This window comes from Drosophila rhopaloa, unplaced genomic scaffold, assembly GCF_018152115.1.
Source record: "Drosophila rhopaloa isolate 14029-0021.01 unplaced genomic scaffold, ASM1815211v1 contig_163, whole genome shotgun sequence".
NCBI lineage: Eukaryota > Metazoa > Arthropoda > Insecta > Diptera > Drosophilidae > Drosophila > Drosophila rhopaloa.
The window spans coordinates 2,883,399-2,896,794 of record NW_025335043.1 but is presented as its reverse complement, the minus strand read 5'-3'; the positions used below and the strand labels follow the sequence as shown (position 1 = coordinate 2,896,794).

The following is a 13,396-nucleotide window of genomic DNA, read 5'->3' as shown; positions in this document are numbered from 1 at the left end:
TTACAGCTAACCCATCCGAGCACTTACTTGCCATACGGATGCTGGTTGATGTCCGGCGAGTGGCGCATCAGGGTGGCACTCCCGCTGCCGGGCGACAGGGTGAGGCTGCCCTCGTGGCTGCCGTTCATGCTGCCGGAGCAGGTGGCCGGAACGGACATGGTGACGGTGCCGCCGTGCCCGCCATGCCCACCATGCCCACCGCCACCGCCCATCATCTTCTCCGTCTCCTGGCGGCTGTTGGCCATTATCCGGCGGATCGTGGGGGCGCAGGGGGTGCGTCAGAGGCGCGACTCCTGCGCGTGCTCATGTCAGACCTGCCCGTGGGCGTTCATGTGCAGGGCGTCCCCGGCGTCGGGGGGCGTGGCCGAGAGCTGGGCGGGCGGGTAATACTGCAACGAGGCGCAATTGAGATACTGTGCGTGGATTAGAATCAATGTCCGGATGCACATTGGAAGTGCGTTAAAAATAGGACTTTTAACAGCTATGAATTGTCACAAACACAGAGGAAAAATCTAACCTTTTCCAAAATAACTTTTAAATTAAAAATTATTGCTTTCATAACCAATAAATATGTTAACAAATATTTATGTAGATAAATTAATGTCTTTTTTTCTTTATTTTGTCACATTACTGAAAGTTTCTTACAGATTTGGATGTGCAGAATACGAATCCGAATACTTCAGGCACATTAATTGACTTTAGAATTGAAGACAAAAACAATAAGAATTTGTGTTTTTAAAATCCTTTAATGACTTATTGAACCAATTAGCTTTTAAATTTTACTTTCGAAACTATTCAAAAGATTAACGAAGTTTTTAGAGAAGGAATTCGATTTAAAACATCATTTCACATAAAAAAATTGAAAAATGTTGGTATAACAGGGTATAATAAATTAAAGACCCTTTTTCATTATAAAATGAAATTCAAATTATATATTTTTTCAAAGTGCAACTCACCCCGACGCGTCCATTGTCATAGTCGCGACTCGCTTGGATGGTCAATTTCGCTTTGGCGTGCATGGTGTCTGTCAGCGTGCTCCTTTGATGTGTGGACGGCATCCCGCCGGGCACGGCGCTCGAGGGACCCAGCATCATGGAGCCGTTGGCCTTGCCCAGGCTGCCGCCGCCCCCACCGCCCAGCCCCAGGCCCAAGCCCATGCCCATGCCCATTCCCATGCCGGAACCGCCGGACGCGGAGCGCGTGTCCTTGCTGCGGAAGCAGTACTCCAGGATGGCCACGAACACGCTGACGAGCAGGCCGCCAATCAGTATGTAGAATATCCCGGCCACATTGCTCAGCGATAGCTCGTTGTGCGAGGCGCCCTCCTTGTGGGTGCTGCACTCCGTTTTGTCGTACCACCATTTGTTGCGCAACTTGATCAGCTCGCCGTTCTCCTTCAGCGTCAGCACGGCCAGATTGATGGGGTCCCTGCGGAGTGGGGAGAGTGGGAGGGGAGGTGCCTTTGTTAAGTATGTGGGTTAGCTTTCATCTCTGGTTCGCAACTCCCCAGCATCTCACCCTAAAAGGCATCAATTTCGGACTGCCTTACAGAGCCCGGATTCCGTTGCTACACTCAGATTAATCGTATTTTATACTTTTTCAGATTTTTAAAAAATAATTTTAATTTAGAATTGTGGCCAGGGTAAAAAATATTATTCATATTAACTTTCTTTAAAAATAATAAGTAAGAGATTAAAAGTTTATCCGGGGGAAAAGGTCTCAATTAGCTTTTACAGGCTGTTAAAACGCTAATCTAAAATTACTTTGCTGGATAAAACATTTATAAATAGGAAACTAAATAAAAAAAATAACGAAGATGAAAACTTAGCATTCAATATTATTATTGTTATTATTTTATAAAAGCTAAGCATTAAATTAATTTCAAAATATACACATTTAAAGAATCGAAAATAAGTAATTCAGTGATATAAAGATCTTTCAGAAATTTATAAAAATCTTTTTTGTAATATATAATAGTTAAGCTATGTTTTTTTTTAATTCCGAAAATTAATTTAATTTAATTTTTTAATATATAGGCTTAAGGGTCAAGGTATGTTATAAATATGGTTGTATGATAAAAAAAAACTTGTATCAATCAAAATCGTTTAGATGCCTGTCAACTTAAGTTGCCCCATTTCCCGCAGTGTACTCACTTGAGCGCCGAGCCGAGCGGCGTGGCGATGCCGAATCCCTTTGTATCCAGATTGCGGCCCACTTTCATTGTGTCGCAGGGCTCGCGGGCGTTCACATACTCGTTTTTGGGGGACTCCACCAGCAGGGCGTACTTGCCCTTGGAGGTGCGCACGCGTTTGATGCCCTCGTCGTAGGTATTCACGAAGACGTGCTTGCGCGAGTTCATGTACTCCCACATCTTGTTGTGGAGTCCGATTTGGGAGCGCTGCGGGCACAGAAGGCGAACGGAAATATAAAGTACGGAGTGCGGATAAGCCGGAATGGGCACGCCACATACGTATACGCCTCGGCATCCCGGGACAGTCCGAGCCAGGCGAATAGGGACACCCGCCTGGCCCAGACATCCATCAGCATAATGCTCCTAGTCGACTACCAGCGCCTGTCGCCCCATATATGTACCCAAATATATAGAAATATCTGCTCACATGGTGGGGCAGCGGAGCGTAAGTGTGCTTAAAAGCATCTCAAATAAATGTAGCCATAAAAAATAGAATTGCGTCCCATTTCTTTTGCATTTTTGGCCCGATTGACGGCCGGAGAAATGGAATGTGGATTGCTGAACGAAGGCATGGGCGGTAAAAGGGCGGTGACGGGCGGCAAATTGCTTTTTATTCCTCGTCTAACACAAATTAATCCTTGGCCCGGCTGGGGCCTCTCAATTCTGACGTCTCAAAAGGATCAGCTCGCAAATTCTAATGGTTTTCTAGCTCTTGACTGTTGGCTTTTATTGTCTTTGATTCGCCCATTGTGCGGTTGTCAAATGAGTGTGACATGAGCACCCCAAATTAATTTGGCTGCTAGGCAATCGGTTCTCCAAATTCTCTGAGGAGTCTGTCAAACAAGAAGGTACATAGGTATGCAGAGAAAATATTTTGGAAGAGAATTTCACAGAAGTCAGCGATTAATAAGTATTTATTTATATTTGTATTGATTTTTTTTAAAATCTACTTAATCATTTTTCAAGACTTTTCGATTGTAAATATTTATGTAAATGATAGATATTTATTGGTTAAGGCGTTGTATATTAAAGAGTAGGATTATTTAAGTAAGAGCTGTGTATCTGAATTCTCTAAAGCAACTTTTACATCTCGATATATTTAGCTTTATCTCATAAATTTCACTGCATCTGCCAACAAATATTCCACCTTCACTAAATTTTATATTCCATTTTATCAAGGTCTATATTGTAATCAGAAATTCTGGTGCCCAAATAATTTCCCCCAGTGCAGAGGCCCCTGTCAATTTGCCACTCACCCGGAAGAAGTCCCAAGTGGAGCCGTGCAGCAGAGTGCCGTACTGCACTTCCGTCTGCATCGCCAGGTCCTCCGGCGAGTTGATCGGCGTGACCATCCGCTCCACGGTGAGGAAGGCGGCCAGGTTGGCCGTGTACGAGGAGATGAGTATCAGGGTGAAGAAGAACCACGAGGCGGCTGCAATGCGTCCGGACACGGACCTGGGCGACAGATCGCATCCCTGCTGCATGAAGGCTGCCAGGGAGAACCAGAAGGAGTTCCACACGCTGAACTCGTTCACCGCCGTCGAGGCAGAGCCCCCGGATCCCAGGCTTCCGGCGGAGAGGGCGGCCTGCAGGGCGGCGGCTCCGGCTGCCGTCTGGGCGCCCGGAGTGGGTGGCCCGGGCGGAGCGGGCAGGGGTGCACCTCCGATAATGCCGGGCGGCTGCTGATTGGCAAGCTGTTCGTGATGTGCATGCGGATCTGAAAGAGGAATCAAGCGGAATCGGGGGCGGGGGGAGAGCCCTGTGAGTTGGCCACAAAACGAAACCGCAGACGGCAAACGCAGTCTGCTCGAGCACAGGAAAAAAACAATCTAAATTCTAGACAATGTACACAAAAATCAGTTGAGATGCACCTTTAACCTCACTGATAGATGCTCAATTTAGTTGTGTAAATTTTTTTAAAAGTGTATTTTTTTAAAATTATAAGGCCATATGTTGGCCTAGTTAAAAACAGATTTTTGCTTAAAAAAACAAACACATTTACTGGCTTAAAACAAATTTTTCAATTTTCCAAGCCTGTTCCCATAAATAATTAAATGAGAAAAGGTGACTAAGAATTTTGCAATTATTACCAGATTTAAGAGTATATAAAAGCCTGTTAATTGACTCCCTTTAAACTGGGCTAATATACAATAAAATTGTAGTATAAAATAATATTTATAAACCAATTCTGATGGAACATGCTAGCACTTAATGAGCTGCGATGCGGAAGTACGAAAGTTGTAATGTGTCGAAACAAGAATTTGTTTGCCCTGATCAAATAGTAAAGGTAAAGATATTTTAAACATAATGAGAAGCTCCTAAGTCCCTCCCAAATAGCCTGTACATTCTGATTCCAAATCCTCTATATTCGCTCAGTGTGAATCGGAATTGTGCAGGGAGTGAGCTGTCAGTACGTGCCCATGTCGACTGTCCAAGTTTCAATCATTTCGTTTGGCTTGGCTTTTTGCGCCTGCTCTAATTGATATGCAATCAAACCCATAGCCAAGTCTCTGTTCCCCATTTGCTTCAATTGCAAAGCCATTGACTGCCAGGCGGAGATGTGGGGACATTGCCGCCCCTGCCCCTTCCAATGCCCCTTCCCCTGCCACTGCCATTCCTGTTCGTGATGCTGATGTGGATGCTGATGCTGATTCTGCTGCCGGCATGGCGTGTCCTCCCAGACTCCTGCACCCTTTGCCAGGTTTTATTTTGCACTTGCCTTTGTCCCTCACCAAAGCACTGGGTCTCTGTTTATCTATCTCCGTTTTTACACTGTCTGTAAACGCTGCCTGCATACAAAATGTTGTTTACTTTCCGCTAAAATTACATTAAGGATGTTTTGCAGGATGTCAATAGATTGTTATGAACAGCCACTCCACAACGCCGGTCCTGTTTCTCTTTCAGGCTGACTAACTGCCAGTTCATATGCGACTCTCGCTCCGATTGTCAACAGAATTCATACAAAAACAGCAGTGCCAGTGGCAAATTGAATTGAAATAATTGAATTTCCATGAAATCAAATGAAATCGAATGCAAAACAAGTCAAAAGTTGGAGCAGATGCATACAATTACGAGATTTTGGGTCTTCCGCCTGGCATCCTCTATTTTTTTAAGCTAACGTATGGTGCACTCTAAGAAAATGTGTACTTTTATGTACATTTGAACTTAAGAAGGATTAAAAAGTAGTAAAGTTTTCCCAGATTAAGTCAGCGAAATGCCCAAATTCAGCTAGGACGCGCAATTTTGTAACTTCTGCATCTCAGTTCGTTTAGGACAATCAAGACTCATGAAAATACAAATTGTTCACCTATAATATTGTAGCTTATAATAACTTAATATAATGTAGGTTTATCTTCCCATATTCGCTTATTAATTATTATCAGTTTTACCAATTTTGTAACCCGTTTATAAATAAAGACAATTTTAATGCAGATTAACAGAAGATAATTAAATAAAGAACTAAAATGTGTACCTTAAATTATAAATGTACTTATTTGTGTGGAGGGTATGAAAATGATATGAAATGAATGAAGCTTTTTTTAAAGGTAATGCTAATTTTTCAGATTTTTTTGTTCTTAAGCGAGTTCCCTCCATTAAAACATTGTTGCTTCTATTCCAGCATAAACTTTTCGTGAGCGCGCAATTTAATTCAATATTCAAATACCCAAGCTGGCAGCCAGGTTCGTGGCAATAAAACAGGTGTGTGGGTGCAGGTTCACTTACCTGGCGACTGTGATTGCTGCGGCGGCTGTTGCACGAGCCGCCATTCATGTGGCGAGAAGCGCGACACAAAGAACAGCACGATGCTCACGCCGATGTAGCTGAAGATGACGCTCACCTGTTGGCGGGAGAAAGGAAAAAAAGAAAGTTGAGAAAGAGGTGCGGAGAGGGGTGGCGCGTAAACATGAGACGCTCGTGACACGGAACATGGGTGGAAGGCACCTGTGCAAGCAGCCACTGCTGCTGCTTTTTTTCATTAAATTTTCTTAACTAATTGAAGCGGAAGCGGCCGGGGCTTCCTAGAAAATAACGAAACATTAACCTAATGGAGCGATGGGGCGGGGCGCGAAGGGGCAAGACAATAGCAGCCAAGGACATCGACAGGAGCAGAAAACTCCGCTGTCGGCTGTCTGGCAACAGTTGCTGCTGTTGGTGTTGCAGCGACTACACAGAGCTAAATTTGGTATATACGATTTCCATTCGGTAAATTTAGATTTTGTATTACATATTAATAAAATTACTAGCTCAAACCCTTTTTTTTGCACCTTCTATTCTCTAAGTTACAAAATGAACATAAAATAAATAAAGACTATAGTCAAAATAAATAAAACATAATTATAGAAAGCAATCGAAAATATTCAAAACTTGCATATTATAGACATATAGACGAAGTCCCTGGCAGCTTTTTATTTGCTTTATAACAACCACAGTCCAAGGTAGCTTAAAATATGGCCACATCTGCCACTTAATAAATAATTACAATACATAAATAGAATAAAAATTAAATTGAAGGAAAATATATGAGATCCTTAAAAATATTTAATGAAGATCTAGAATTTCCCAGAACTAAAGTGTGTATCGTAAAAAACTATATTATATATACGTTAAGGATTAAGTTCTCTAACTGGTTGTGGACCGAATGATGATTAACTGAACTATTTTTTCGCGCAGTGTAAAGCCTCCCTGTGTTTATGTGTGTGTCGGAGCTGTCAGCACCTGAATGGGTGCCATGGAGAGCGCCTTTGTGCGGAAGGAAAGGTGTGTCCTTGTCGTTTGTCGCCGCCGCTTTCATATGCCTGAATGGCTTCACCACACACACTCCCACACTCTAATAAGTGGGATTGTGCCGCTTTGTTGCTGCTTTGCAGATTGTGTATGTGTGTGCAGCTAAAATGCTTCATTTAATTTATGATAAATTTTTTGTAAAAGACTTTTTTATTAGCTTGTTAACTTTGCGCCTTGGCTTTTGCCTTTCCTTTTGCCCCATACACTTTCGCTCCAATCCTCGGAGCCCAGTTACTCCCAGCCCCTGGAAACTAATTTGCATTTCTAATTTTTTAGCTCATGTCAAATTACGCATTAGCTTTCACTTTGGCGCGCTGTTCGCTGACTTTTATTAGCATTTAATTTTCCGTTTGTCGCGCTGTCAACACTCTTTGACTTTCGAGATTCGGATTTGGGCTGTGCCCCTTTTTTATGAATTTTTTATTGTGCGTAAATTTAACAGCCTCTGTCGTCATAATTTTTGGCATTTACAGCGCATTAGTGTCGGTGGGGGGATGAAGGTCGTGGGTACTCATCTAATTTGTTTAATTGTCTACCCAGTTATCCCTCCACAACATCCAGTAGTTGAAGATGGGACCCCCTGTAGTACATAAACATCAACTAAACGCTCATACAAATTTGATGGCTTGCCATTATTTAAACAAGCCCCGAGCGCCGAACTTCGGTCCAGAGACTAGTGCTAAATTTAAAACTTGACGGCCACGTAATTTCGGGAAAACTCCCACGGACTGCCGCTGTTTATGCGAGTAATGTTAAAAAAGGCAAACAGTGGCAAAAGCACAAAAAACTTTGTCGTTTACTCTATTAAACTTTGGGAGCTTACGTGGTGCCAAGTTGAAGCTGAAACCAGAAGAAATAAATATACAAGTCGAAACTTTGCCGGAAACTTTGCCCGAACAGCGATCTCAGCTCGAGAAAAAGGCGAAAAAAGTGCCGCAAAAAATAATGAAAATAGGGGAAAAAATTGGCGAGCGTAAAAATTACCAGGCAACGGCGGCGAAACAGAAACAGAAATGAAGAAATTGTTTAAAAACTTTACTCATTTGTATGCAGCGCAATTTTAGCAACATTTTGACTCGTTACCAAAGTGAAAATAAACACATTGCGCTGTGTGTTTAGTCGGCTGAAAGTCCAAGACAGTTTGTGAGACGGGAAATAATTAGAAATTTGGAGGCTGTGCCAAGTGCCAGCTGGCAATATCAATAGTAGTGGCCAAGTCTTGGTTAAAATGTTATCGGCTTTAAGGACACGGGTCCTGGCCAATCCGCTCTCAATTGGGAAAGCCGAGGGAAAATCCTCGGCAGTGCCAGCATCTCGAATTGCATCGCTTCGCTGAGCGCCAATGAAGCAAAGTGCAAGCAGCCAAAGGAAAAGGGGATTGGGGATAGGGAAACTCGGGAAACACGGGAAACTCCCAGCATATACGCACCCAAATTTCCTGTGATAAAGGATTCATGAAGCTGAACACGCCGGGCGTCTGCTTCACTGGCTTCTTAATCATGATGGAGATGCCCAGCGACATGAACGGCTTGCTGAAGTCGATGACACGTTCGCGTTCGGCGGTAATCGTCATGGCGGCAATCGCAATATCCGCTTCCTGCAAGCGAAGGAGTTCAGAGGGGGGCGGAAAAGGGAACGGGACACCCCGTGCGGAGGAACTTACCTTGCGCACCAGCTCCCCAACCATTCCGTCCCAGCCCCCGTGGGCGCTGGATTTCTCCGAGCCGTAATTGCCATCCTTGACCAAGCGCAGCTCATCTGCAGTTGACACACAGAAAAAAACGGGAGATATGTTTAGCTTGGGAGTTTAAAACAAAAAATATTTATCAGTTTTTTAAGATTTGGCTTAAAAGATTATTTTAATAACAACATTATTCTTGTTATAAAAGTGAATATGTATTAGTTATCAAAAATGGATAAGTACTTGTGATCAAAAGTGGATAAGTACTTTTGATAACGAAGGAAAAGTTTTGCTCGGCAAATAAATAAATTATTTCTGTCTTCATTCAAATTTTAAGTGAAAAATTATGTATTTTTAATTAAGAAGTAATTTCGAATGTGTAACAAAACATTTTAAATTTGCATAACTAATATGTCCGTTATAGGCAATTTTTTATTGTAGTCAAAATTTAAATTAAATGAAATACAAATGAAAAGAATACCTATTTATACAAATAATTTTAACGTTAGATTATCATCCAATTATAAACCACATAAGACAATAATGAGTATTCATGGTGAAAAAAGTTGCAATTCAATTTCAGATTGAGAAAAAATTCTGAAAATGCATTTTTTGTTAAAATTAAAAAAAAACTAAATCGGAAAGGAATAATATACAAATTCGCTTCAGTGCACTGAAACGGGTATCGTGAGCGGGGAACTCACACGCCCGATTAAGCAGGGCATCGCGCATCACGCATTCACTTACAGTTAATGCCCAGTTCCTTGGCCAGCAGATCGGCCAGGTCCTTGCAGTATCCTTCGAAGCGCTCGTTGCCGTGCAACTTCTCGTTATACGCCTCCTTCTTCAGCATGATGTAGGGCTCCTCCAGGACTGTGGTCACGATGTAGGTCCGGTTCTTCTCGAACTCCACGTGCGGACGCAGTCGGACGTACTTGGCATTTAGGGGCTGCAGCCCGGCATCGTCATTCCACTCGGCCACCTTGACCTGAGTTGCCAGAAAAGAAGATTATAAATTACTGAGGTGGGCAGGCCATAAATAATGCAGCCATCGACACCTTGCTCCCCACGAGGGACCAAGCCGAATCGATATTTGCCTAACTCTGCATTATTTTCCATTTTTCGCAGTGCTGCCAATTTGTCTTTTTTCGGATAGCACGGATTTCTTGGCTCGAACTGACTTATTTATGTAGTTTTGTATTGGCTTAATGTTGTGTGACAATTAAAAAGATTAAATTAAAACATAGTTCTTATATGCAAAATTAATAAATTAATGTACATAAAACATAAACATAAAAATGCACAAAATACATAAATCGAAAAACATGATTCTAAAGTAAATATCAAATATTGTTAAATGCTTATTAAATTAGGCATTAGTTATATAGACTTTGTATTTTATGTGAAATCATATTCTAAACATTTAATTTGAAGCTATTTTAAGTTAACCCAATAAAAATTAAGTTTTCCTAATTAGGAATTTTTTTAAAATCATGTCCAATAAAAGAATGCAAAGAATTTCATGTGAATATATAAAACACTTGCTTACAGCTAAAGGCAATTCCATAAAAACCTATGTTTAAAATAAACGAAAAATCTCTTTGTATATCCTTCCCTGAATTAAGCCAAGCTAAAACTAGTGCCTAGAAGTCTAACACTGCCACGGCTTTAACATTTTCCCGGATGGCTTAACGCTGCCGCGGACCATTACACACAGCCCCAAACAACACTAGACAACAAAACACATACCATGGCGCTGTTTACTGTCATCTCGACGACGTGCAGCGTGTAATTGACGCGTCTGCCGTCATCGTTGAATTTGATGTCCCCGGTTAGACCCTCGATTTCCACCTGCGGATGCAAAGATACCAGGAGAGGAGGTACAGTACAAAATGACAACATTGAGTGGGGGTTGTGTGCTTAATTGCTTTGTCAGTTTGCCCGACTGGCAGGTGTATCGATGTCGATGATGTCGACGATGTCGGTACATTGTGTCCACATCATCTTGTCGTCGCGGACATGGATGCTCTAACTCACCTTTCTCAAATAACGCGATATTTTATCTCCATGCTCCCAGGCATTCACCCAGCCCTTGGCCGTATTGCAGTCCAGTGCTCGCGAGGCCATGCCACCGGATCCGCCGGAATCGCCGCCGGGGAATCCACCGCCTGGACCACCACTCGCCCCACCCCCACCCCCTCCCCGCCGCTGGCACTGTAGTTGTAGCCATCGCTGGACGTCGAGGCCGCCGCCTGGGCCACCATCAGCGTCTGGCTGCGACGCTGCACATTGTTCCGGAACTGGTCCGGCTTCTTGCGCAGGATTTTGTTGAACGCCTCCACCAGGACGAACACCGCGTCGTACATAAGCGCCGCCTGGGCCTGAGTTTTCGAATACAAATGGGGTAATTGTTGAGTATTATAACTTAAAATTTAGAATAATAGACAGGTATTATTATTATAAATTATTTTAATTATTTAAAAAATAGGTTAAAATACGACCAAGACAATTAACAAGTATATTTTATATACATCTACTATCATTTTAATTACTGTTACTATTTGCCATTTTATTTCATTTATTAACAGTACACCTAAACTCTTTTATTTTTCACATTTTTAGCTGAAAAATACTAATAATATCGAATAAACCTTTTTCTTCATAAGTTATTAAATTCTTTCCTTTAAAATTTTGTAGACTCTTAATGCAGGCTTTAGTTATTTTCTTAAACAACTGGCCGAGAAGCAATGTTGTTTTATTATTATATAAAGGTGGATTATGCTGAATATTATATAAAGGATTATGCTGAACCGTTCCTAGAAGGATTGATTTGGGAATTATGCTCTTAGATGGGGGATGATTGTCAAAAAAGGACCCCGTGGACTCGCCACTGGTGAGGTGGTTTAGCTACTGGCATTTAATGAGTGCATTACACGCTGTTATTCACAATTTTGCCAGCCATTGCCCTCTGGGGCAGACCTATCTTTCGCCTTATTTACCCCGCCGTGGCAGGTGTTGGCGGCGGGGCGACGAGGGGTTAAGCTGGCCCAGGGCCCAGCGGGACGTGATCCACGGAACGTGTCGCACATTAACCCACACAAAAGAGCGGGCCAAACTTTGATTTAATATTTAACCGCTGGCTGGGCGAGTCCTTAAACTGGCCTACTGGCAACTGAGCAAACACGAAATGAGCGAAAGGGAATGCCACACAAAGACTTTAATGTGAGTTTTCCCCAGCACACACACGCAAGTCAAATAAACAAACAAGCGCTGCCAAAGAGAGCAGCGGTCCAGAATCTCGACCGGAACGGACCGAATAGAAAGGACAGCGGACCGGACCAAACTGGACCCAACTAGACCGGAGAGAACTGTCCTGCAGCTGAATTCAACTAACGTTTAAGCGCCACAAAGTGAAATCTTTGTCAACAAGGATAATGCCAAGGAAATACAAATATAAACAGCCAACAAGCGCAAACTAAACCAACTTGCTGCTGTCACAAGGCTGTCTTTTTTACACTTTAACACAAAATATTAAACACTAAATACATTAAAAGGTTAAGAATTATTGCTTTTATTTATTATTTAATTTTAAAATAATTTATAGAATACTGTTAGTATTTTAAAATAATACTTTTTCGCCTTTACTCATCTATTTTCATAAATTACAAATTTTTAAAAATACAAACTGAGAATGATTATACAGACTTAAATTTTAGTCCGATTTGAATATTTTAAATTTTTTGGCTATAAAATTATTTTTGAGAGATATATATGTATATATTTATTTTGTTTTGCTAGTCACTTGCGGCCATTTATCTTCAGTGTATTTGTCTAGGTCCTGGCAGCATTGACAAGGACAACGGAGCAGCAGCGACAAGGACACATGTGCCTTTGACTGCAAGTTGTGCGATGGCAATCTGTCTCCTGCCCGCTCGCTAAAAGTGAAATCTGAAATCTGTCGCAGGATGCGCATACTAGAGCAACTAAGAGGACGAGTATTTGACTACACGCAACACAAACAGAGCGCAGAGCAGCGACAAAGCGCCGCAAACTGTGTTCCACTGCTGTGCCCCTCATCGCCCCGGCCAAACATTAAATCCTCGCAAATATTTAACTGCCAAACTAGTGCGCCGGCCCCGCCCGTCAGCGGCTACTCACCGAAATCGATTCACGGCCAGCGCCCACTTTCATCTGGGGGTCCAGCCGCTTCCAGCTGTCGTAGAACTCCCGCACCAGCCGTCGGTTCGTGTCCACGATGCGAAAGCCCGTAATGTTAATGGCACCGAATTCGATTATCTCGCTCTCCCAGCGATCGTCCATGACCTGCAACGCAGCACAATGGAATTGAAATGGGGTGGATGGAGGTACAGTGGGAGAAATCGGTAAAACCGGTTTTCTATTCATTTTAAATAAAATATAATTTTAATATTGATTATATTGTATATTGATTAACTTCTTATTCTTTATTGAGTAAATATCATATTTTTGTATTTTATTCATAAATATATAAATTTTGATTTTATCAATATATATATTTTAGAATTCCTAAATATATATATTTTTGTATTTTATTCATAAATATATATATTTTTGTATTTTCTTCATAAATATATATATTTTTGTATTTTATTCATAAATATATATATTTTTAAAAAGACCATATGAAATAAAATTCATTTAGTAAAGAACTCATTGTGGGTATAGTTAAAAATTAGAACATTGTGAACCCAATTTGTTTA

General features: G+C 41.8%; 1 protein-coding gene across 1 annotated transcript in view; it reads right to left on the bottom strand.

Annotated features, from left to right (window-relative positions):
* Nucleotides 1–278: 278 nt before the first annotated feature.
* The window catches only part of LOC108041223 (glutamate receptor 1), a 28,899-nt gene continuing 15,781 nt past the window's right edge, over nt 279–13,396 (bottom strand). The window contains 12 exon segments of the mRNA XM_044457872.1: nt 279–413; nt 957–1,428; nt 2,154–2,398; nt 3,448–3,908; nt 5,915–6,029; nt 8,406–8,573; nt 8,640–8,734; nt 9,405–9,645; nt 10,407–10,508; nt 10,695–10,862; nt 10,865–11,038; nt 12,816–12,980. Coding sequence (XP_044313807.1) covers nt 279–413; nt 957–1,428; nt 2,154–2,398; nt 3,448–3,908; nt 5,915–6,029; nt 8,406–8,573; nt 8,640–8,734; nt 9,405–9,645; nt 10,407–10,508; nt 10,695–10,862; nt 10,865–11,038; nt 12,816–12,980 — 2,541 coding nt within the window.